The 26,023-nt window shown below is 48.3% G+C and overlaps 1 protein-coding gene across 14 annotated transcripts in view; it reads left to right on the plus strand.

Annotated features, from left to right (window-relative positions):
- The first annotated feature begins 2,601 nt into the window (after nucleotides 1-2,601).
- Nucleotides 2,602-26,023, plus strand: part of nrxn3b (neurexin 3b) — a 302,281-nt gene continuing 278,859 nt past the window's right edge. For 11 of the 14 annotated variants that reach the window (XR_015104508.1, XR_015104509.1, XM_086143044.1 and 8 more), the window contains exons 1-4: nucleotides 2,602-2,749; nucleotides 8,755-9,781; nucleotides 16,395-16,412; nucleotides 16,765-16,791. Coding sequence is in view for 12 of the 14 variants with exons in the window: in XM_086143044.1 (XP_085999170.1) it covers nucleotides 9,085-9,781; nucleotides 16,395-16,412; nucleotides 16,765-16,791 (742 nt within the window). In the remaining 2 variants the exon portion in view is untranslated. The remainder of the gene's footprint in view (nucleotides 2,750-8,754; nucleotides 9,782-16,394; nucleotides 16,413-16,764; nucleotides 16,792-26,023) is intronic. The other 3 variants (XM_086143050.1, XM_086143054.1, XM_086143056.1) reach the window with 1 other exon arrangement.

Here is a 26,023-nt window from a genome sequence, read left to right on the forward strand (position 1 = left end):
CTGAAAATGCACATGTATGCTAAGGTTGCAGTTGATCCCCTAGCGTGATTTGGTTGACAAAAACAATGGTAGACTCTAGAGTATGCCCACTGGAAATTGATCTAGATCTTATTTGCACCTTCACAGCTTCCGGTTTCACCGCATTTTACTCTAGATAGCATTCACCCGGTCACATACCCCACTCACGCACCCACCAGTACCAGTGCAGTGAGGAGGCTGTAGCTCAAGAAGAGAGGGGAGTCCCTCCAATGGGAAGGTTTGAGGTTCAATTCCTGTCTCTTCCTGTCTGCATGCTGAAGTCACCTGAGGGTAAAATACTGAACCACCCCAGGTTGCTCCCGATGGGCCGGAACGAGCCTGATGGCCTTGTCAGCTGCCATGCAAGGCACGCCGTGCAAGGCAGTTCACCGGCCCACCGGGAGCAACTTGGGCAGTGATTTACCCTAAGGTGACTTCAGCATGCATACAGGAAGAGACAAGAGTTGCATCGCCAACTTTCTGGTTGGAGGGACTCCCCGCTCTACTTGAGCTACAGACTCCCTGCTCTACTGGTGCGACCCCCAGTGTGTATTCCTTCAGGGAATATACAACCTTCAGGGTAGTTCAGGGTGACTCCACCTCATTATCGGACCATCCAAATCTTCGATTGCTCGCCATCGTTGACATTTTGCCCACATTTTTCTCTTTTTTTGTTGTGCCAAGACGGTTCGTGAGGAGAAGGACATGCAAGGCATAAAGGCTGTGTTCCTTTTTCTCAGCTTGAGAAACAACTCCATATATGGTAGTCTCCAGAAGTATCATGATGAAAGCTTAGGCTGTATATCTACGAAAACCAAATGGCAAGTCGTTGTGTAAACGGGGCCAAGATCGGACCTGCTGGGTTCCACTTGCTCGGACGTATGACATGCCTTGTACTCTCCTGTGCCTGAGCGGGCTACCGTCTGCTAATCCTGACAAATAAAGAGCCCACCTCCAAATCTAGATAGTCACCAGGGGAGTGTATTAGTACCGAGGTCTAGGATGTTTCAGCTGGAAGCAGAAGGTGTGGGTACAGAACCCTGAAAGGTCTCCGCCACGAGGAGCACTAAGACCCAAATCGCCGTCGAAGAGCTTCGACCATTTCTGAAAAATTCACTGGAGGGTTCTCCCGGATTGCCCATCTGCTGCGCCGTCATGTCAATGTAGTTCTCGCGTGAAGAAGACAAGTCACCTGCTTTGCAACACCTGGAGGCAAACACACTATTTTTGGACCGTGTCGCATCAACCGTGTTGTTATCTGCTAGCGCTCGCTAGCGGGCGGGGAGGTGGATTGGAAGGGCTGTTCCTGGAAGATGCTGATGCTTGAAGTATGTTGGACCACACCTCCTTTTCAAAAACGCCAAGCAAATCGAACACTGTCAGCATTGTCCCACAAAAAAAGTATTTATTTAGTTCATTCATTCATTCAATATCTGCGTCTATGCACTCAGTAGCTGGTAGATTGAGCCTATTTCAGCCTCTGTGGGCAAAATTTGGGGTTCAATCTGAACCGGTCGCAAACAATCGCAGGACAATCACACTCACTTCTTCACTTCACTTCTGTGTGGAGTTTGCATGTTCTCCCCGTATCTGCGTGGGTTTCCTCCGGGTTCTTTGATTTCCTCTACGGGCCGAAAAACATGCATCAGGTTACTTGGAAAAAAATTTGGAAAATTGCCCTGAGTGAGTGAGCGAATGGTTTTCTGTCTGTATAAGTGGCCCTGCGATTGACTGGCGGCCAGTCCAGGGTCTATCCCGCATCTCGCCTGACGACAGCTGGCATCGGTTCCAGCGTCCCCCCGCGACCCTGAGTGCAGGATAAGCAAAAGGTGGATGGATGGATGGATGGATATCCGTCCATTTTCTGCAGCCTATTCTGCAAATACACCAACCATTCAAGCGCTTATTTCCCCAATTTTTTTTCAATTAACCTGCAGGAAAATTAACCAGAGGAAACCAATGCAGAGACGTGGAGAACATGCAAACTCCACGTAGAAAGGTCCCCTTGTCAGAATCGAACCAGAGTCCTTTGTGCTGTGAGGCAAAAGCGCCACCATGTCACCCAAAATAATAAAAAAAATATATAAAAAAAATAAAAATAAAAAATAAATAATAATAATAATAATAATAATAATAATAATAATAATAATAATTACTTGACACCCAAGGATGCTGTTTGGACATATACAAAAAAATACAGATTTAAAAGCTGCAATGAAAATAAAAATTTAAATAGTAATAAAAGCGGTAAAAAAAATAATTTCAAAAAAAATGTAATCAACTTTCACCTTCAGACGCTTCTACAAACGCAGAGAAGGTCTATTTACAATAATACAATTTATCCTAGGGGGGGCATGTGTCCTGGCCCCGCCTTCCCCCTCCAAACGTGCAGAGAGGCGGGTCGCTGCGATCCGCCGAGAACCGTCATCAGTGGCGCGGAGTGAGCCGAACACGCACGGTGTGTTTGTGTGCGTGGGGGGCGGGAGTGAGGCAAAAAGTCGTGCACGGAGTCCGGGGGGAAAAGGAAGAGCGGCCGCCGGTTCCCCCTCCAGAGATCCCGGCCGGTGACCTCGCTGCAGCCGCAGCCCGGCGTCGGTGCGCCCGCCAGCCGGGAGGATTTACCGCCGCAACCGGACGGAGCTCCGCTCTGGATTAAATTCTTAATTTGAGACAGATTTTTTTTTTTTTTTTTTTTGCACGTTGTGTCTGCTTTTTCCGGATAAAAGAGCAGGTAAGAACATTTAAAAAAAAGAAAAGAAGCATGGTTGTTTTTTCGGACCTACAGTGGGGATTTTTTTTTCTCCCCCGGTAATCACGCGTGTCCGTGGATCTGATGTGAGTTTAATAGTTTTTTTTTATTTTTATTTTGTTCCGCAGTTGATTTTTTTTACGCCACATTGATGTAAAAAATCACAAACGGTCGATTTGCTTCCTTTTTTATTTATCTATTTAATTATGAATTAATTTATTTTAAATAAGCGCTCATTCGAAACGGAATTCGCCATGGGAGAAAAAAAAATCGTGTCAGTTACCCACGGAGACATATCGTTTTTTTATGTATTTATTTTCACTCAGTTTAATTTAATATAATTTATCTTTTTTCTAATTTTTGAATGAATTTAGTTTTCTGCGAATTAATTCAATGTCAGAAGGTTTAAAAATGAATAGAAATATAAATGTAAAGCCGGGCTCAGCTGTGCAAAAAAAAAACGCTTTTAACGTTCATTAGTGCGGAGCTGCGGATCAGACATGGAGGTTGTGGGAGATCTTTAAATCTGTGGCGAGAATTTTAATTGCATTGCAGGGAAAAAAAGCACACGCTCACACACACACACACACACACACACATAACAAATATAAATAAAAGAAAGTGCAGCTCATTAATCCCAGCCGTCTGTTTCTGCCTGTTTGCATGTGACAGACAAATTGGCTTGGGCGTTGGATATATAATTCATATCCCTCCACGGACATGAACTTTCTTTGCGCTCATTTCTGACTTTTCTGATCTACAACTGCAATATTTTGAAATGTCTCCCTCAGGAGGTGATGGTGGTAGTGTGCATCCCCCCCAACACACACACACACACACACACACACACACACACACACCGTACCAGATTTATCTTTTTCTGTGATGTCTTATGAAATGCTTGATGTAAATCACGGCTTGATATCAGATTATGTTTTTTTAGCGCTGCGTGGTCGTGTCAACACAGTTTTCCCTCTGTAGCTGACACACATGCACACACACACACACACGGGAATTATTGTTATTCAGTTTACAATTTGACCCCCCCCCCCCCCCCCCCCCCCCCCCCCCCCCCCCGGTGGTCCCCTGATGATTCTGTTGTCCAGCAGCAGCTTGGACCCATTCCTAGCATCCTGCGCGCTAGTACTTATACAGGATTAAAAGGGCTCCATGGTGACGGACGGGAGGGCACGGCGATGACACCCGGGTCTCCAGAAATGCGCTGCTTGTATCACCAAACGTGCACGTTTGCAGCCGCGAAGTCGTCGTACGCGCCGATGCATCATTTACAGCTAGTCAGTTGTATCCTGTGAAGGTCATCTCATATTCTGCACTGCTAAATAATGCATGCGCGCTGGAAAATATGTACCTTTTCTAGCAACGTCTCCATCAAGACCGGCCTGCCGCGCGCAGCCGGCGGAGCCTTCGAGGTAGCCGTGCAACCCGGACGGGTCCCGATTCGGCTCCTCGTACAAACAGCCGCTAAGGTTAGCGTCCGTGGAAATCGCCTGGAGCCGTGTTTTAATTTCACCTCTAACCCGGTTATATTTAGAAAACAGGTGGAAACGGTCAAGTGTAAGATGCCTGTTTGTCTTTTTTTTTTTTTTAGAAGTTTATTAGGACAGTGTACAATTACATCAAGCGCAGAGGCAGAGATGTTTGTACCAGATTGTAGTTCCTAGCTAATTTCCATCTGTAGTCCTGGACAATACAAATATAAAACTGTACAAAATAGACAATATATATAATATATATAGATAGGCAATAAAAGGACTATACAATATATAAAAAAATGTAATAAAATATGTATTTTTCAAGTTAAAAGTGCTATTGTTGTGATATTGTTGTGATATTATTACTTTGGTCATCTGGGGGCCATCAGATGTTACCCAGAGGGGGTAACAAAAAAGAAGCATGGTTGTTTTTTCGGGCCTATAGTAGGGATTTTTTCCCCCCCCGGTAATCACGTGTGTCTGTGGATCTGATGTGAGTTGAATAGTTTTTTTATTTTTATTTTGTTCTGCAGTTGATTTTTTTTTTTTACGCCACATTGATATAAAATATAAAAAAATACTATCAATAAAATACTCGTCTGGCATTGCTGATGTGAGCGTGTTTGGTGCTCCAGAATCCTATTTTTAACGGCCCATGTAAAGGTGGGACTTCCGTTCAAACAGGAAAGGAAACGATAGCTGCTTTTGCGCTGTAGGAACTTTTTGGGAACCTTTTTCAAGAGCGAGTCCGCTGTGCTTTTTCAGCTAAGGCCGTTGCGGTACGGCGCCCTCCGAGGATATATCGTGCTGAATGGTTGCTTTAAGTGACGATCGAGAGCCGCATTCACGCTGTAGGAACTTTTTAGTGCATTTTTTAGTGCATTCGGCCAGCATCGGAACCGGGAACTAGTTTCAGCTCCTACCCTGAGGCTGGGTCTTTTTACGGCTCCGTCCGAACACGTATGACTAAGGTGCTTGGTGGTGCTCATAAGCCGCGCCCATTAGCCCTTAGTCCTCGCAGACCGCGGAGCGGCATTTCCCGAAACTATTGTGGTCACTGGTCGGCTGTTTTATTGCAACAAAATGGACAGAACCAATGAGAAATGGACCGACGAATGTGTCAAAGGTCCGACATAAGTAAAGAGTTAGCTGATGGCGAAGTTCTTCCCACGGCGCAGCAGTGCAAGGAGAGAATAAAAATAGTTAACTCATCTGATCGTCCGTTTTTTATTCCCGCCTTGCAGTCCATGAACGCTGGGACGCCACCATTTTTGCGACAAAATGGACGCTACCAGCGAGAAATGGGCCGACGAAATGGTCCGAGCTTCTCTGGCCTGCCACGTGACGGAGGGGTTTCCAGGGCTCGCAGCGATAAAGACCATCTTTGCCTAAATTAGAACGGAGTTAGCTAATGGAATGCTGAACATGAACGCCGTGGCAACTTCACTCTCTGTGTTGTTTTCTTCCTCTTCCCTCGCGGTGGTTTGTTTGTGAGCGTGCGCGTCGCTGCTGAGACGCTTACCGACTGTGAGAATGCTAAACAGCGGCTCGCCTGGAGGCGGCTACTTCCTGGAACCAAACTCAAGCCGGACAGTTCTTGCAACTTTTCCATCTGAAAGCGGCCGATTTCTATTCCAGAGGTGGCGGCCATTAGCATCTCACTTAACCGGAGGATCGGCTACGCGTTTCTTCTGCTTCCCCCGCCCCCGTTTTATCCGTAAGACGCATCTCGAGTTGTATCGGCCAGAGGGTTCGACATCTCGCGCGAACCCCGTTTTATTAGCGGCACCCTGAGTTCCGCCGCGTTCGGGGTCATTTTTACCCCGAGGAGCTTTTCAATCCTGTGTTATCTCAGCGGGCCGGACGACGATCCGATCCGGCAACCCTGCGCCGTCGCAAATAGGCGCTTGTGTAAAAGGACGAACACGCGCACGACCGATACATCAGCGCAGGTATAAGTTACTAGAATTCAATATCTATCCGGCGGCGGGGAGATTAACAATTCAGAGCAGGTGGTCAAAGGGCCTATTGTGTTACACGCTTCTGTGCGACTGTCATGGCGGCACAAAGCGGCCGCTGCCATAACAATGGCACGGACACGAGGCAGGAAGAGCAAACGTACATCTAAGGTTGCTCGATGTGAGTAATTTCCAGTCCTGCTTTACAAATCGCCGTAGCCGAACCCGGGGTTGGGCGGAGGCAAAGCGAAGCCCGTTAATATTCCGCGTTTCATCACGGCTTTCAGGGACGGAGATTATTCGAACTCGGTATTTACAGGCCCGGAAACTATCGTCGGGCTCTTAACGCGGCGAGTTACCGCTCCCGAATCTTTTCTGAAAAGCTGTTTACGATTGTCATCCCCACAAGACATGCAAATGAGAGAATGAGCGCGGCGGCGGATAATTAGTCATATTTATCAGGATCCCAGCAGGCCTTTACAGATAGCAGGCTAATGTTCCAGGCTAAGCACATGTTCTGGCTCACCGGGGCGGGTTTACGCCGAGCGCCAGCCCTCGACTTGACGCTTCTCGTGGACGCGCGACATCGTAGCGCTCGATTGCCGGGTCGGGCCCGCGGTTTCCTCCCCCATTTCGCATTTGTTGTACTCACCGGGGACTCACTCGGCATTGGAGGAAAAGACAGGAAACCGAGCTGGAGGCGGCGGAGACGGAGATGTGTTGGTTCTCTTTGTGACTGAGGAGGACGGAGAGGATCGGAGACGAGTCCGTTAGAGGGACAGAGAATGTTAGATGTTCTGGAGATAAAGTCAGACCGAAATGGTTTGGACACGGACAGAGGAGGGATGCTGAGGAAAAAGGAAGTGTGTTTGGTTTGACGAGAATAAGATGATCGGCTCGGGCGACCCATGAAAGGAGCAGTCGAAAGGAAAAGAAGAAAAAGGAAGAGTGCTATGCTAATGCTAATGCTAACACATGCTAATGCTGATAATCTGCCTCCGCCTGACCCTCCTCTGCATCCTCTTCTCTCACACGACTCACTTCCTGTCTTCTTCCCCTCCGTCCGTAAATCTCTCTGGCCTTCCTGGTCCTCCGACCTCAGCATCCTTCTACCCAGATCTTCACGTTCATCCTCTTCACTCCGAAAGTAGAACCTCCTCATCTTCGTCTCTGCCTGCGGGGCGCACATTTACGATACGACGATCTAAATTCAATCGAGGGACATTTTTATTTCGTCTAAATCTTCACAAAGCTGTGGTGTTTTTTTTTCTTTTAAGAAAATAACAAAACGAGTGGAGTCTTTCCAAGTCCTCTATCTTCAATCCGTCCGGCTGAGGTTTAAGACCTCAGTTTCCGCCGGTAAACAGCGACATCGCTTTCAAACATCGTCGAACCCACGTGAATCCCACGCTTGCTTCACGTCGCCACGGATACAAAATGATGCATCCACTAGAGGGCAGTGCTGAGCTCGCTTTCAGGCAACAAACACAGTGACAGCGAGAGTACTGGCGATAATCTACCACCTCGGTGGTCTGTGGCTTTTAGAAATATGGCGGTGGGTGGACACAGAATTCTTCTCCCCGGTTAAACCGACTCGCCGTTGTCTTTTTCGTCTCCTTTTTCGAGCATACCGTGCGACACAGGCCACCTCAGGTGATACTGCGCCGGTTACCGCATTTGGCCACGAAGGCACCATCCATAGTACCCCCGAACCCTCGAACTGCAAAAACATCTATATAATATATATATCCCTACATTTTTGCAGTTGCATCATCATGCGCCGTATCCTCATTGGACCTTTGTTGCCGGCGGCGATGCCGTTCAAAGCGATTAGCCGGGCCGCCGGGAGCCACTTGGAATTCCTCATCTCGGCCGCAGACGCATCGAGACGAAAATCTAACCGACTGGCTTCTGATTGGAGGGATGCCCGCCGGACCGACCGAGCGTCCGTCACAACTGCAAAAATATCCATTTAATATATATACACACCTATATTTATCACCATGCGCCGTGTCCTCATTGGACAGTCCTTTGACATGATGGACGTCAGAGGCTTAAGATCCGCTTCCACCTCCAAAGCTTCACCGTATCCAAACCGATCCAATCGTTCCCTTTCTCAATAAGAGCGTTTCTCGCCTGGAAAGGTGTCACCGCTCTGGATACGCAGGCGACTGTTTGCTCTTTCTCGACATGCAGCTGTCGCAGCGCCGCCCCTTGTCCGTGCCGTGATACGTCGGCCGATATCGGAGTGAACGGGTGAATGCGTTCTAGTGTAAAGCGTTTTGAAACCGCGAGGCGTGAAAGCAGCTCTAAGCGTAGACCATCCGAGTTGAGAATTCAAGAACCGAGGTCTTTCCTCCGTCAGTCACTAATCCTCCGCGTCCTTTACGGCGTAATTAGAGGCTGAAGGTTGATTCGTGGCAGACGGCAGGTTGTGACGCCGTCTGCCAAAGTTTTAACGCAGCCGTGGTCGTCTCGTGTCGGGAACCCCCCTTTGCGTTTCCTTCTAATGACGATCTTCTCCTCTTTCCGAAAGGCGATCCTGAACCATGGGGCGCGGGAGCGGACCGACGGCGGTCGCCTGCTTCAACCCGGGAAGTCGCCTGAAAGAAACGTCCCAGGGTGCCGCTGCCGCAGCCAACTGACGGAGGAGGCGAAGGACCCGGACTCCCGTTCACGGATGTTTTAACCGGCGTCGAAGATTAGATCGGTTCGAAGAAACGTCGGGGATGGCGTTTTCGGGCTAATCCTCGCGGAATATAACCCCTCGCCAGCTTAACCTGGGAGCGGCCGCAATCAGATGGTCTCATCACTCGGACTATCGGCACCCAGTTTTTGACCGCCCTCCCCAGCGTGACCTTCCAGCATGAATCAGAACGGCCGCCCCGCACGGGTCCTTCTGCTGCTGAGTGCTGTGCTCGGCCTGAGCGCCGGCTTGGAGTTCTCCGGCTCCGAAGGCCAGTGGGTCCGCTACGTTCGGTGGGACGCCAGCTCCAGGAGCGACCTGACCTTCCAGTTCAAGACCTCGGACCCGGAGGGTTTGCTGCTCTACTTCGACGACGGCGGCTTTTGCGACTTCCTGCTCCTCGCCGTATCCCAGGGCCGGCTGAGTCTCCGCGTCAGCATCGACTGCGCCGAGACGACGATCGCGTCGGACAAGATGGTCAACGACAGCTTCTGGCACTTCGCCGCCGTCCACAGGCAGAACCTATGGACCGGTCTCGCCGTGGACGGCCAGACCAAGAGGGCGGAGGTGCGACCTCAGCGCCAGTTCATGAAGATCGTCAGCGACCTTTTCCTGGGAGGGGTCCCGGGGGACATCCGCACGTCCGCGCTCACCTTGCCCTCCGTCCGCGAGCTTCCGCCCTTCAGGGGAATCCTCACAGACCTCAGCTACGGGAGTAAGCTGCCGGCGCTCATTGACAGTCAGCTGGTGCGCCTGGAGATGATCGGCCTCTGCACGGAGAACCCCTGCGAGAACGGCGGGATCTGCTCGCTGACGGACGGAGAAATCTACTGCGACTGCTCCGGGACCGGATTTGTCGGTCAATACTGCACCCAAGGTAAGAAGGAAGGCTGTGGAATCGATGACGGGCGAATAAAAAATCTAGTGGTATGGCGCCACGGTTGTCGCCCGATTTATGTTTCACCGCGAATCTGTTCCTAATGCGATGTGTTTTTTTTTTTTTTTTTTTTTTTTGTGCGTGAACTCGTGCATTAATGACAAAAAAAAAGAAAAACAAAGCGCCGCCGTCCCCGACCGACTCGGTCGTGCCGTCAGCTGATGTAACTAAACCGTCAACGCTGTTCTCTCCGCTCAGCGCTTCCGACACTGCAAGACTGTGCAGGCACCCGAAGGTACTGGAGTGTGTTTGGCTGAGGAAATTAGCTGATGCTTTTTTTTTTTTTTTTCTCTCCCTCTGCCTCTGTGTCAAGGTCATCTCTTGGGGTGTGTGAATGAGTTGCAGCGCCGGCACATACTTTAAAAAAAAAAAAAAAAAAAAGTATTTATTTAAATGAGAATTTGTCATTTGTCACTACCCCCCCTTCACACACACACACACACACTTTTATTTTCAAAGTGACCTGCTTTTTATATATTGAATAGCCGTGCTGCAGCCGCTGTTTGGTAACGGAAGCCGGCGTCTTTTTAAAAAGATACCAGGGTTCTTTAGCCTTGAGATCTCACATCCAGAGAAACCCTTCATACATTTTTTAATCATCCATTCATTCATTTATCATCTCCACTCAGAGTGGGAGGGATGCTGGACTCTATCCGAGCTGTGATTGGACAAGAAGCCTGTCAATCACAGGGCCAAATACACAAACACGCAACCATTCACTCTTCCATTGACTCGTCATATAGAGAGTTATTTACTCACTCATTCACAAAGACAGACAGGCAAACATTATTTGTTTACTTGTGTTTTTTTTATATTTCTGTTGTTATTTTTATTTCGAAAATGCCCCTCCGCCACAGCGACACACTTTACTCTCACGGACACCTTATCGCTGTTTTTCTTCGTCCGGGAGTGATGTATGCGGGAACGGACCGCCGCGTGTCGACGTCTCCTCCGTTCCAGATTCATTCCTGGCCGCTCCCAAACCAGGGGAATGCTCACTGAACACTGCGGCGCGTCACACGATTAGTTTTGCATCCATTTCAAATGTTTGTTTTTTTTTCTTTTCCCGATTTACTCTGTTATATAAATTATGGATTTTCTTTTTCTCCGTCTCCGTCTCTCTATCTGGCTCTGTAATATGCTTGTTGTTTGCTGCTCAAATGAAGCTGTTCGGAGCTTAAAATCCCAAGCACTAGCCCGTGGCGTTGTTCAGGACAGCACGCGATGTGCTGGTTGCAAAGCAGCCAAGCGGGAGGACTGGACTTGACTTTTTTTTTTTTTTTTTTTTCGCTTGATCCTCTTTTGCTCATTTCCTCCGCCTCCGTCGGAGGAGCGTCGAGCGGGGGAGGGAGGGAGGGAGGGAGGGCGTTTTTACGAAAGAGACGACGGGAAGGGGGTTAAAGGGGGCGACGTCCTCAGGTTAAACCGACCCCCCGTGATTTGAACCGGGATTCGGCCGGACAGCGGGGGGGGAGGGGAGAGGGAGGGAGGCGCTCGCGTCTCGGGCCGCGGCGCCCGAGCAAGTGTGACAAGTGACTTCACCACGGGCCTCTCGCGGTTGTCCAAGGAGGTCATCTAAAAACAACCCACCCCCGCCCCCCCCATCCCGACCGACCTCCCGCCATTTTTGTTTTTCCTCTCTCTCTCTCTCTCGCGCTCTCACATGGCAAAAACGGCCAACGTACCTATTCTCCCTGTTCTATTTTAATCCCGCTCGGCGAGAGAGACAAAAGAGGCCGGCGTGTTATCTCTCCCGCGTGACCTCGCTCCCGTCCCCCCCGCCCTGCTGCCGGGGACGATTGTTGTTGATACAGCGGAGACGTGGAATTATAATTAAGGGAATAATGAACGCAGAGACGGACGATTCGCCCGTAAAGGCCACCGTGACGATCGCAGACGCGGCGTCGGCTTCCTGCGTTTGTTTTTTTTTTTTTAAAAGCACGACCACTGGCTCAGTTTGCACACACACATAGAAACACACACCCACACACACACACATGCGGAGCGCTTCAGAGACAGAGAAGTCTTTTAAAGATAAGCTGCTGCTTAGCACCTGTTCTTCTCCAGTTACAACTTTGTTGATTGTTCAGAATGTAAATGCCAAGAGGAGGCAATATGTCCGACGTCCCTATTATGATAGACGACTGAAAAGCTAGGGTCTCATTGGTGCACACACACACACGCACACACACACATAGAATTCGATACAGATAGATTTTGGTTGGAATAAAACCGCAAATGAGACAGAAGATGGTAAAGTTCCATTTGCGCTCGTATACGTCGAGACTGATTTGTTCATTAAGTGTATTCATGTATCCTGCTCTCAGGTTCGCCGTGCTGCTGGAGTCCATTCCAGCTGTTATTGGGCGAGAGGCGAGGTTCATCAGCCAATCACAGGGTCGCAAATAGAAACAGATGACGGGCTGGAGCGCTAGCTGCCCGCACCCCCCTCCTCCCCCCACAACTCCCAAACCGAATCAGTCAATTTATATTCATCCCCGATTTTTTGCAGAGTCACCTTTTTAATCCGAGCCCGCTTCGCTCTTCTCGCCGGCTGCGCAAATATTATCAGGGTAATATTCCGGGTCGGGACCATCGTTCCGTTCGCTTAAATCAATCAGGCGTACCTCGCGAGGCCTCTCGGATACGTGACGTTTTTACAGGTGAGGTCACGGTTACCACCCGAGGCTCAGGTCGTCGAGGGGTTAGTAAATATGAGGGAAGGGATTTGGGAAATTTTGTAATGAATATGTTAAGGATTCATTGCCTAAAAATATCCACTGTCTTGATGGAAGGCTGGTAATTGAAGGCTCGGGTAAGTTAACTGCAAAGCAAGCGCTGAAATAGTGCCTTCGGGCTTAGCTTTGGGGATTAATAAACAGACATGGGGGGGGGGGGGGGGGCGCAAAAAAAAAAAAATGACAGTTATAATAATCTTAGCATGAAAGTAGGTCAGGGCTAAAAAAGGAAAAAAAAAAAAAAAAAAAATTATGCAGGGGACTTGCCTGATTCCGGCGCAGAGGGCATTTGTGCTTCGTGCCCGATCTGGAAATGATGTTTGGATTTGACTTGTGGAGCCGCTGGTAAAATAGAGCGAGGGGATTACGCTTTGGACCACATGTCCCGTGCAGCACGTTAGCTTGTTCTGGTTGATGCTGGATGAAGAGGAAGAGGAGGCAGGGGTTTTATCTTGGCAAACAGGGGGTTTAAACAAGCGAGCGCACCAAAATCGCACCGTGTACAGGAAGGCGGCGTGGAGGAGGAGGAGGAGGAGGAGGAGGGCTACCGGCTCATTCAGCCCCCCTATATGGTCCGCTGAGTATCTCGGAGGCTGGAGCCGCACCGCCGTCCATCAGCCGGCCATGGTGCCCCCACTTCCCAACCCCCCCCCCCAATCCCATGCTTCGCCCTTCCCCTCGCCGCTCAATGTCATCTTTCCATTGCGGGAGGAGACGTAGGCAGCCATTTTGAGACCGGAGGGTAAAAAAAATAATCCCAATTATAATAAAAAAAAAATAAAGCCGTAACTATAACGCTATTTTTCTCCCTCTGTCTCCCGGCGAATTAAATCTCTATCCCCCCGTCGATTCCGTTATACTTAATGTTCATCATTACGACTAAATGATGTCATGGAGGGAGAAGAAGAAGAAGAAGAAGAAAGGGGAGGTGGAGGGGAAAAAAAAAAAGAGGAGCGTAATATCTGACGGTGGGGAATCGGCCGGGCCGCAGTGCAGAAATCAAAGAGCGGCATCGAGTCCAATTAAGATCCGCTATTATGAATCAGAGCCGCCACCCGAGCTGTCTGTCTTCATTAAGGCTCCCTCTAGTCAGTCACTGACGCACTCGTTAGGCTCTGATTAACCAACGCTCCCCGTCTCGATACTGCGCCCAGATAACAGGTGGATCTCCGTCCGGGGAGGAAGTCAAAGTGACGCTAAGAAAAACAGCTACATATTTGTCCCTCGGTTAAATTAGCACCGTCCTTTCTTTGCCAGGAAACAGGAGATGATGTTCATTTCCTGGAGGCGCAAAGGTGAGAATGAAGGTGGAGGGCGTCCTCTGCTGTTTGGCCACCGTTCTGATTGTCGCTCCCTGCAGTGGGCTCCGTGGGAGGATGTGCAGAGGTGGAGAAGGTCGGAAGGGAGAGCGGATCACCTTGTTGGATAAGCATACATGGGAGTGGCTTTCGCAAGGGCAAAGGTTGTCCAAAAAGTGCATCGCAGTCCGGGACTAGATTCATGTCTTCCCGGAAGTACAAGTCAGGTAGACTTAAGGGAGCGGCTTCTTCAGGGGTTTGATTGAGGCTGATTGTCGTTGGAAGGTACAATTGATGGTACGTTCTCGGGATGTAAATCCAGGTTTCTGGAGCGTCTCGATATCCTTGAAGAGAAAAGGCACGATGCGGAAGGAATGCTCAAGCATACATGTCCCCTGAGAACAGAAGCTCTGATGAAGGGATACGGCTCGTGAAGTGCAGCCGGAGGACATCGGGGCGGGGGTTGTCGGAATACCAGGGAACCTTCGATTCCAAGATGGATCGAACTGCCTCGCTCTGCGGTTCCCATCCAAACCTTCGGGGGGAGCCTAACACGTCATTGAAGAAGGGGGGCAGCTTTCAAAAATACTTTATGAGGATAATGAGGAGTATGTCAGGACTTCCACTTTCATCCAAAGATTGAATTAGCAGGAATAGGCTTGCAGTATGACTTCATTAGCGTGATGGACACCAAGGAAGTCGGGTAGATACATTTTGTGAGTTTGAGGAGCCTAAGGGGATGCGAGGAAACATGGCAGCGCAGGGACGCTGGGAGGTCTTACCTCCCAAATCAGTCATACCAAAGTTGAAGTTTTTATTCTTTTCCAAGGTTGGTGAGCCCAAGGTGAAGACACCTTGACAGCTGGAGTGGTGCTGAAAAAGCACAGGATCACCGTAGGATACCCACATACTTTGTGTCTACTTTTACAGGCTAAGATAAGAATCCAGGAAAACATAAATGCGAGGCTCTTCTCTGAAACAGACAATCCCGACAGGGATGTCTAAATCTGCAAGTCAGGAAGCTAGTGGTTTACCAAGATGCAGTAGTAATCTACAGAAGGCTAACTTTAGCAGGGTGCTCGGCTGGCAAATGAACTTGAAGACCCCGTTGGGTCCACCCGTCGGGCTCGGACAAGTCTAACCATGTTGATTCGCCATTGGACAGGAAATGGGTGAAAATAAAGCAAATACAGCAAGTGTTTGCGCGTCGAAGGGCGCGTCGGGTCCCAGGGCCTCCGGAGAGCCTCATTAGGAGAACTCATCAGGAGGTGATCCTGGCGAGGCTTAAGCCGGAGGGTTTGGTCGACCTCGCTCTGTTCCGAGTACAAGCGGAGTCAAACACGAGCGTCAGAATTGGATTCAGCCGGTCGGATAATCGTTACGGGGTTAGTCTCCGAGATTCCTCGGCTTCCCCTCTCAGGGAGGCTGAGGAACGAAGGTTCCCAGGTGTTTGAAGTGTCGTCTCTGTGATTCCCCGAACCCCAGTCATTAGTGCAACTCCAATTATCTGCTAAACGTGAGAATTTTGGGGGATTTTATGCTAATTTTGTTGAAATAATTGCAGATTTTTCATTCATTCATTCATTATTTGTACTGCTTGTCCTGCACTCAGGGTCGCAGGGTTGATGGAACCTCGCCAGCTGCTGTCGGGCGAGAGGTGGGGTTCACATGTAGACACATACAACCGGGGCAATTTGGGGTCTCCAGTGAACTTCCTGCTTGCTTCGGGACTGGAAACCAGAGAATTGAAAGGAACCCCAGTCAGACAAGGGTAGGGAACATAGAGACTCCCCACACAGAGACGCACTGTGAGAACTGAACCAGAGGCTGTCTTGTTGTGAGACAGATGCTCTAATCGCTGCACTCTAGCAGATTTTTGGTTTATTTCAATGCCAGTTTGTACCTTTTTTTCTTTTTTTTAATTTCGCACGCACACACACACACACATATATACAATGCACATGTATGCTCTTTCCTACTGAGCCTCCAGAATCCAACAGTGAGCATTCCTCTGAGGGCTGTGTTTAAAATCTGGGTCAGCGGATTGAAGGGTCCGGACCGGAGGAGCCGGAGACACGGGTCCGACAAGGAGCGTTTCAGGATCCTCATGACGCCATAAATCACCGGGATTTATGTTTTTTCTCTGTGTGTGTGATGTGAAATTGGGTGGGTGGTGGGTGCGGGGGTCGGGGCGGGGGGGTATTATGGGAATATAACATAATACAAAATGTGTTTTTCCAGATCTGGCTCCCGAGGTCGACGGGACAGATGGAACTTTCGAGTTTCTCTCCACAGCGATGACGCACTCGTGTTTCCGATCGCGCATGTCAAGGGGGAAGCTAACGTGCTCCTTACATGAAAGCTAGCGTTGTTAGCGGCGTGGTTCTTTGTGCATGTAAACATACACATGCCCAAACCAGCATGTTGCTAATTCAGAACTTCTCTTTGCTGTCTCTCTCTCCCTCTCTCTCTTTTTTTTATTTTTATTTTTCTCATTTTCTTCCGGAATCCCCACAGCAGTCCAGAGAAAACCAGGTGAGTCTAGCCCAGCCTAGCTTAGCATTTCTATTTAAAGTCCCAAGAGTTATGTATATTTGCTCAAGTGATTTGTGAGTAATTTATTCCCGAGCAAAAAGTCCCTACATTCCTCCCAGATAACTCCTTCCGTTTGTGACCATTTCTATATATTTTCCACAAAAATGAAAAAAAAGCTTTCCAGTGCTCCTGGGAAAACTTTGCCCTGAGTGTGGTTTGCCCCCGCCATGGTTTGCCTTTTGCGCAAAGCATGCATGATGACAATACGTCCGTTGTATTGGTGTGCCACCTCTTAAAAATGTCCTCTCTCTCTTTTTTTTTTTTTTCTGTCCATTTCCTTTCTCTCTCCAAGGCCTCGCACATCTGAAGGCAGAGCAAGGTACTCTCTTTTTTTCCTTTTCTACATTTATTTTATTCGCCATCCTACGCTCGGCTTGGCTTTGCTGTGTAATTTTCCGCTGTGTGCCCTCCTCTACCTGCCCATGCAGTTATTATTATTATCATTACGATTATAATTATTTTCTTATTGTCATGTATTTGCATTGCAATGCTGCTGTTGTGGCTGCAGAGGATTTTTTTTGGGGGTGGGAGGGGAGGGGGGGTTTGGACGCTTGCCGGGGAGAGTTTTGTGTGTGCACAGTTGCATGTCGTGTTCCCGTCTCACCTCTGTCTCCCCGACGAGGTTCCTGCACGTTGCATAATCCTGTACTATGCTCTGTTTTGTCAAGCTAACGTGCGGCGACAGCACTCCCTGTGCTTTTCGCCGCCTCGGTTACGCGCGTGCATATGCATATATCTATATATGTGTGTGCGCGTGTGTGTGTGTGTGTGAGGTTTTTGCAGAAAAATGGGGAGGGAAATAAATGGTACGATCGGGTAAGTCCATTTTCTTGTGAAATAGAGGCGTCCCTGTGGGGTTTTTCAAAATAATGGCTGCACCTGCGGGGCGGGCGGACAATACGCATTGAGTGACAGGGGGTTTCCCGTAGACCCTCGCCGAGGTTTTATTGAAGTCGTTAATCTCAAAAATAAAGTCCTAATTGGGATTAAAACACCGTCAATCAATCTTTAGAAAGCCCTTTTTTAATAAAATCAACATTCGATTAAAATGCAAATGTTCCCCGAACCATCTCTAAATGAAAGGGAGACTCAGACAAAAAAAAAAAAAAAGTGCGGATACGTGATAATGAGTTGAGGCAAAATAAAGGGAAAAAACAAAAATAATATTTAAAAAGCAAAATGACACATCGAGGTGTTAATAAACTAATAAGATGGAAGTTATCATAAGCTGCAGCTGCCTGGGTGACAACACAGGAAGTGATGTCACATGTATGTTTATTCCTGGGTGACGAGACAGCGTTACCGTGACGACTACATCTGGCTTTGCTGCGATGTTGTTACTCTAGTCAGTATTTCCCAGACTCATCATCTATTTACCTTTAGGCTCTCAAGGTTTAAGAGGCCGTAAGCTTAAAAAAAAGGCGAATGTCAAAGAGCATCAGCATCTTTTATTAATTTCTTCTTCAAAAAAAAAAACTTACTGAGCTGTTCAATATTGCTCTCCGCTCCCAGTCCCTGAAAGCGTCACGGATCACCGAGCATCGCGCCGCAGCCAATTAGAGGGGGGGTTGATTGCAGCGGAATTTTTACGAGAGCGACATTTTGTGCATAAATAATTCGTCTGTTTGGCCGCAGCGCCCCTCGCTCCACGGCTTTTTCCTTCCGTTCTCCTCCGCGTGATCCGAGATGAGATAAATGCGAAGATACTGATAAGACGAGGCCCGGCATGCACGCCAGCACCCCCCCCCCCTCCATGGCACGTGCATGGTCGTGAAAACTCTTTGCATGGGAAGTATTTCCGCGTAAAGAACGTACCTCCCGACTAACGCCCGGCTGTCCTCACTTCTTGTTGTCTTTTCTCTGTGGTGTTGCTCGGCGACGACCTCCTACCTTATTGTAACTCTACGGATCCCTCCGCCTCCCAAAAAACTAGGTAGAAGCAAAGGTACAGCAACTCTCTTTATATGCCTGCGAGAGCATGTGTGCGCATGTGTGTGTGTGTGTGTGTGTGTGTGAACGCGTGCTGGGCAAGCAATTGTTCAAATGTCTGTGCGCTGAGATGGATTCAAAGGTGTCTCAATGGATGGTCGTCCTTGCGAGCGGTGAATATCGTTGCTGGGAGACGGCGCCACAAAGAGGACACGTGCATTGTGTCTGCATTCAGATTGATTTTTGACAAACATGAGGTTTGAGGCGGCGATTGCAGCTTTCCAGCCGTGCCTCGGTGTGCCGTGCACCGCCTTCACATGGAAACTTGAGGGCGTCCCCAATGGGTTGCGGTGGCTCGCCTGCGGGAATGCTGATTTGTCAATATTCTGGTCGACCTCATTGTGTCGTGTGTGTGTGTGTGTGTGTTGCCATGGATGCTTGTCAAAGCCCTCACTGGGCCGAGCTGGGGGTTCACATTTTTTTTTTAATTTTTTATTTTTTTTTGTTTGGTATTTTCCCGGCTCATTTGGTTCCGACGCCAAAAGTTAATCAAGATAAGTAAAGATTAGCCGGGTTTTTGTCGCCGCTAATTTTTCAGCTTTTATTATCACTGCCAAAGACACAATCCTAACTCTTTGGTGTTTCTGCCCCCCCCCCCCCCCCCCACACACACACACACACACACACACACACACACACACACACGCACCTTTTCATAATGGTTTCATTCATTACAATTAAAATTATCAGGCCAGATCCCGCACTGTGCTCTCCACATGCAAGCTATGTTGTTGTAGTATAACTGCACGCAATTGCATGTGTGTGTATGTGTGTGTGTGTGTGTGCGTGTGTGTGTGGTTAATCCGGCCGTTATAGTTTCCCCCCAACCATCTAAATCTAAATCTGGCATGACAGGGACTGGGGACAGTGAATCACCCACAGCAGGGAATGGTGAATGACAGACTTTTATTTCTCCACATAAACCCTGCAGTCATTCCTTGATAGGTGTAAGGTTGTAAACCATTGCATAAATGTATACATATGTGTGTGGGTGTGTGTGTGTGTGTGTGTGTGTGTGGGGGGGGGGGTTCAAAGTGCGTCACTTGCCGTTATGTGGAAACCACAGTCCAACGTTGATGCCCTGGTTTCTCTCTTTTGCTGACTTGTTTAAAACAACTCATGCCAGCTTCTATTCATACGTTGCTGAATCCCAACTGCAGTTGTCTGAAGACACTTTCCACGTTGGGCAGAAAGGGAACACACACTTAAGGATGAGCTAGAGGAGCCCGACATTCACTCATGAACGAATACTTGGCGGCAGCAGTGAGGAAACACTGCCTTTTACCGGTGCAGACGGTCGGTATTATGGCCTGTAGCCTCGACTTGGAGAGAGAGAGAGAGTGTGATAGAGACAGAGGTCGTATCAAGGTTTGGAGGAAGATAATCTATTACCGTATTTTCACGACCATAAGGCGCATCGCATGAAAAGGCGCAGTCTCAGTTATGTGTGCCATTATTGTATTTAACACGCACATAAGGCGCACCTGATTATAGGGTGCCGGTTTCCACGCCTACACGTCCCCCTTTAACGTTCTCATGGTGTTCTCCACTGCACACACAGAAGCATACAAGTTTGCGTATTTAAAAATAGAGCGGGAGCAAAACTGAGTTTGGTATTCACATTTTTTTTTTACCGCTAATCATCATCAATCAAACTCATCGAAGTCCTCATCCTCTGTGTCTAATTTGAACAGCTGCGCTAAATCTCCATCAAACATGCCAGGTTCACTTTCTTCACTGTCAGAGTCACTTCGGAAATGATGCCGGCTGTAGCGAAAGCTGGAACGACGGTGCCAGCGGACACGTTAGCCCGAGCAGCTACAATCCATTGGCAAATTGTGGCGTAACTCGCGCGGCGCTGCCTTCCACTCTTAGTGAAACTGTGGTCTCCGAGAAGCCTTTTTGTACCCCGTTGTGCGTCTCGCTATTGTGCTGGTCCCCTTCTTCTCCACAGTGACTCACCGGGATGTTGAAAGTGAGCGGCACCCCGTCCATGTTGGTGATGTGGCTGGGCTGGATGTGTTTGTTGGCGATGTTTTCATGGTTGTTAAAACAACGATGTTCTGCATAACGCACATACCTGTTCTTTTATATACAATCAACGCCCACACTTCCCCCTTTAATGTTCTCATGGTGCTCTCTTCTATGTCCGCCTTACAGCAACGACACACACAGGGCGCACTGCACTATAGGACGCGCCGCACATTTTGAAGAAAATCCAAGACTTTTATGTGCGCCTTATAGTCGTGAAAATACGTAATAATAATAGTAGCGCCAGCAGTTACATGCAAATAGCTGACTTGATGCAGTAGTTTTATTATTCATTACATTACATTACATTTGGCAGACGCTTTTATCCAAAGCGACTTACAATAGAGGACATAAGGACTGCAAATAACACTTGCAAATACAAGATGCACAGGAAATATACAGAACCGTAAGCTTGGGTTCGTGAGGTTTTTTTTTTTTTTTTTTGATAAAGACGTACACAAACGTACACACACACACACACACACTGTATAGCCTAACTTGGTGCCTAACCTGATGTGGGGCAGCTCAAGCATCAGCGCAGTAAATAGTCCTGAAAGAGAAAAGTTTTTACCTGTTTCATAAAAGAAACAACAATGGTGGACGCCTGGGGAGATACTAACGTAGATCAAGCCACGCCCCCTGGGATCCTACCCAATGAGAGAGCCCGGTAGAAGACGTGAGACGCCCATCATGCGTCGGTGAAGGGTTAGCGGCCGTTTTTGCATCGCGGGCGGCGTTACAGTTCCCGCACATGTGGGACGATCAAACCACCCGTTCACCTCCTGCCTGTGGAGAACCCTCTTGCCAGCGGGAGACCAGCTGCAGCCCCACGCGGTGGCCAGATGGTCGGAGGAGGCTAACTATCAAGTTTCGCGCGCTCCCGGGCGTTCGGCGCCGACCTCTCTTTCGTAAACGGAATGGAAAGCGTAGAAGGAGTCGGATGCTCTGCAGACGGAGGATGGGCTGAGTCGTCCTCGCGGTCTCTCCGGCTGAAAACCAGAATATGTCATTACGTGGGTTTTAGCACGCCGGCGGACGATGTTATGTTGTCGCACCAGGGTTGGATTCCCCCCCCCGACACTTGGCGGGGGGAGGCGAGGTGAGCGGTCCGTTTCCAGGGAGGAGTGAGGAGTTCAGTCTAATCCCTCCGCACGAGGGCTTACGACTGAGAACTTATTCTCCATTTCTGGAGTCACTCTTCCTAATTATCCCTTCAAAGTGCTGAAGTAAAGTTCAAACAGACGCCGTCTTTCTCTCTTTCTGCTCCTCGCGCCCTCTCTCCCTCCATGGCTCTCATCCTCGCTCTTTCTCCCCGTGCATTTTCTCCACCTTTTACTTTTTCCTCCTTTGTAAATTCGGTTTACCTCTGTCGTCCCCGGCGTTGAATTTTTATAACTCTCACGGCGCCTTCATGTCCTCCGCCTCCATCTAGTCTGAGTGATTTCGATTTTGTCATGTGGAATATCCTCCTGTCGCCTCAAGGAAAGAATATTTACGTCATCGGCATCGAACCGATTCTCAAGGAGTTCATGAATAGCTGCTTTTTTGGGCAAAAAAAAAAAAAAATTCTCAGAACTGTCCAGCTTAAATTTTGTTCCATGAACTCCCTTTCTCCAGGAAAACCTTTTAGTTTTGCAGTCTTACAAGCAGCGAGGGACCAAGGTATGGACTTTTGTGACGCGCACCTTAAGCACCACACTCAAAAACAAACCGCTGCGAAGAAGACAAAGACGACCCGTACAACTCGGAGAGCCCAGTTGCCACAGAGCTCATATTCTGCAAGGCGGAAATAATAGCCGTAGACCATCAGATGGGTTGACAATGCAGCCGCAGGGAGCACAAGCTAGTGTCTCTCTTAGCTGAAACCAAGCTCGAATAAATGTAGAAGGTTGCGCCAGGAAGGGCATGCGGCGTAAAAATTCTCGTACCGGATCGGTCAAGGCCTGGGTTAACGACTGCCATTGGTGCTGATAACCTGCAGGGTTCAAAAGGAATGGAAATGGCTAAAGAGAAGGTAGGAGCATGCAGGTAGACTACATCATGTATAGACAATGTAGTCTGAAGGAGATCAGTGACTAAAACGCAGTGGTAGTTGAGAGTGTAACCAGACAGCATAGGATGGTGGTTTGTAGGATGACTCTGGTGACCAGGAACATCAAGAGGACAAAGGCAGAACAGAGGACAAAGTGGTGGAAGCTGAAAAGGGAGGGGTGTTGTTTGGTTTTCAGGGATGAGTTGAAAAAGGCTCTGGGTGGTCAGGGAGAGCTTCCAGATGACTGGACAACTACAGCTAATGTGATCAAGGGGACAGGTAGGAGAGTACTTGGTGTGACATCTGGAAGGAAAGTAGACTTGGTGGTTGAATGAGGAAGTGCAGGAGTATATACAGAGAAAGCTGTTGGCAAAGAAGAAGTGGGAGATGCAGCACAGGGTTAAAGGGGGCAAAAGGCCAAACCCCGGGTTGTAGGATGACTTGTATGCTCGGTTGGACAATAAGAAAGGAGAGAATGATCTATACAGGTTGGCGAAACAAGGGGGATAAAGATGGAAAGGATGTACAGCAGGCTCGGTTGATTAAGGAAAGAGATGGAAATGTATTGGCAAATGCTCGAAGAGTGATGGGAGGATGGAAAGCGTACTCAGAGGAGCTGATGAATGAGGAAAATAAACAAGAGGGAAGGGTAGAAGAGGTGACTATTGTAGAACGCAAAGTAGCAGAGATTAGTAAAAGTGAAATGTGGAAGGGGTTGACAAGGATGAAGAGTAGAAAGGCAGTTGACCCGGATGATATACCTGTGGATAAGGCTGTTCAACAGGATCTTAGAGAGTGAGAAGATGCCTGAGGACTTGAGAAAAATGTGATGGTGCCCATTTCTAACAATAAGGGGGATGTGGAGAATTGTGGTAATTAGAGGAGGAAAGTTGATGAGACATACAATCAAGTTATGGGAAAGAGTAGTGGAAGCCTGACTGGGAGCGGAAATCAGCATTTGCAAGCAGCAGTATGGTTTCATGCCTAGAGAGAGTACTACAGATGTAGTATTTTTAGTATATTTGCTTTAAGAATGCTGGTAAACAGGTAGAGAATGTCAGAGGGAGCTGCATTGTACCTTTGTAGACCTAGAAAAAGCATACGACAGGGTGCCAAGAGAGGAACTCTGGTATTGTCAGAGGAAATCTGGAGTGGCAGAGAAGTATGTTAGACTGGTGCAGGACATGTATGCTAGCTGTGAGACAGTGATGAGGTGTGCTGTAGGGGTAACAGAGAAGTTCAAGGTGGCTGTGGGGCTACACCAGGGATCAGCTTTTGCTTGCAACCCCTTCTTGTTTGCACCGGTGATGGACAGGCCGACAGATGAGGTGAGATAGGAATCTCCATGGACCATGATGTTTGCAGATGACATTGTGATCTGTAGTGAGAGCAGGCAACATGCGGAGGAAAATCTAGAAAGGTGGAAGTACGTGCTGGAAAGGAGAGGAATGAAGGTTGTTGCAGGAAGCCTGAATATGTGTGAATGAGAGGGACCCTCGTGGAGCAGTGAGGATATGGGGAGTGGAGATAGCTTAAGGTCAACAGTTCAGAGCAATTGAGAATGTGTAAAAGAGGTGAAGAAATTGACTGAAGCAGGTTGGGGCGGGTGGAAAAAAGTGTCAGGGGTGATGTGTGATAGAAGAGTATCAGCCACAGAAGCCACATGCACCGATGCTGCATGGTTTTGACGCAGTGGCATTGAAGAAAAGACAGGAAGCAGAGCTGGAGGTTGCAGAGAGGAAGATGCTGAAGTTCTCTTTGGGAGTGACCAGGATGGATAGGATCAGGAATGAGTCTATCAGAGGGACGGTGCATGTCAGATGTTTTGGAGAGAAGGTCAGAGAAACCAGACTGAGATGGTTGGGTCATGTACAGAGGAGGGACAGTGAATATATTGGTAGACAATTGGAGGTCTAGAGGAGAGGATACAGAGAATAGGGTTCGATGGAGGGTTTATTTCCTGTGGTGAACACTGAAGGGAAAAGCAGAAAAGAAAGGTGGGTTAACATGTTTTCATTTTCTCCATACACTGCTTTGCCTTGTCAAAAATCCACAGTCATCTAGCTCCATACTTATTTTGGCCAAAATGTTGACATTCCTCTGCAAGCTCTGAACACTCCATCGGTGAATAGCTTGCCAGATGATCTTGGACCTCTTCGTTGCTCTTCTTTCTCACTGGTTCTGCCCATGCTGCTGCAAGAAAACATGTACAGTGACGCAATAGTTCTTAAAAATGGCTATCTGTGAGAAGTAGCCGGTAAGGGGCGTAGCTGATGAGTTCCACCAATTACCAAACACCTCGGTCACATGAGTTCATATGGAACTGTGATAAAGACCCTGCCTTGGTGTGGGGGCTACAACGGTTCTTGGAACTGGACACTGGTCCCTCTGGTGCTTGAATGGACCAAAAGACCAACTCATAGCTGAAAAGGCTCTGGGAACTGCAAAATATTCCTACAGTGCAAATGCAGCTCTTGGTCTTCACTTAAAGAAGCAATTCCACCCGATATATCCTGGGAGGGCGCGGTACTGCCTGGCCTGAGCTGAACAAGCTCAGCTGCCTCCTTCCTGAAAAGTTTCTGGGAACTGCGAGAGGTTTCTGTTGTGCGAAAGCCACTAGATGGATGTAAAAATGGATACGAGATATAATCATGTCTTTCCACTTGTAGGCGAATACAAGTTCAGAGGGATGATTTCCACCGGCATTAACAAAAATATTGATCCATTTGCGCTTCATAAAAATGATGCTTCTGCAGCAGAAGTAGATGACTAGTTTCACATAGTTGGTTGTGAGTTAAATATCTGTTTTCAAAAAGGACGTCTCGCCCACGCGCAGCAGCAACCTGAGATCTCTGGAATATGCAAGAGGAATTTCTTTCACGCAGGAAAAGGGAGAAGAATACATTTTTTTTCTATTTTTTTTTTTGTTAGTCGGCATACTCTGAGCAATACCTGCTTTATGACGCGGTGGATTTGCGAACGATGATAACATTTCATTTTTCAAAAGGAGAACCTCAATGTCACATCCTGATTGTCTGGGGGACAAAAAAAAAAAAATGCCGGTCTTTAAATTCCATCAAGAATTCGTGGATATTCTGAAAATGTTCCTCTTTATTCATTCATTCATTATCTAAAACCTTTATCCTGCACCAGGGTGCTGGAGGCGGGATTCCCTCGGGGCCACATTTAGAGAAACAACCATTTACATGTTATGTTGAGATATACATCCATTCACACTCATTCATCCACATAGATTTACAACCATTCACCCTTTCATTCAGATTATCTCGACATTGTGGCACCTAAGATCGGATATCCTGCCGTCGCTGAGACAAAGCGGTCTCCCCTTTCCTCAAACGGCCTGCAGGTGACGGAACCCGGCCCCGCCGTCAGCCGTTCCCCTCGGCCGATAAACCGCAATTAGCGTCGTGATGCTAATCCTGAAATTGAGTTTGGGGCGTTATCTGTTCATTACCTGGGCTGGAAGACTGGTGTGGGG

The sequence above is a fragment of the Fistularia commersonii genome, chromosome 36, assembly GCF_037954325.1.
Source record: "Fistularia commersonii isolate RoL2024-O1a breed Wild chromosome 36, RoL_Fcom_v1.0, whole genome shotgun sequence".
NCBI lineage: Eukaryota > Metazoa > Chordata > Actinopteri > Syngnathiformes > Fistulariidae > Fistularia > Fistularia commersonii.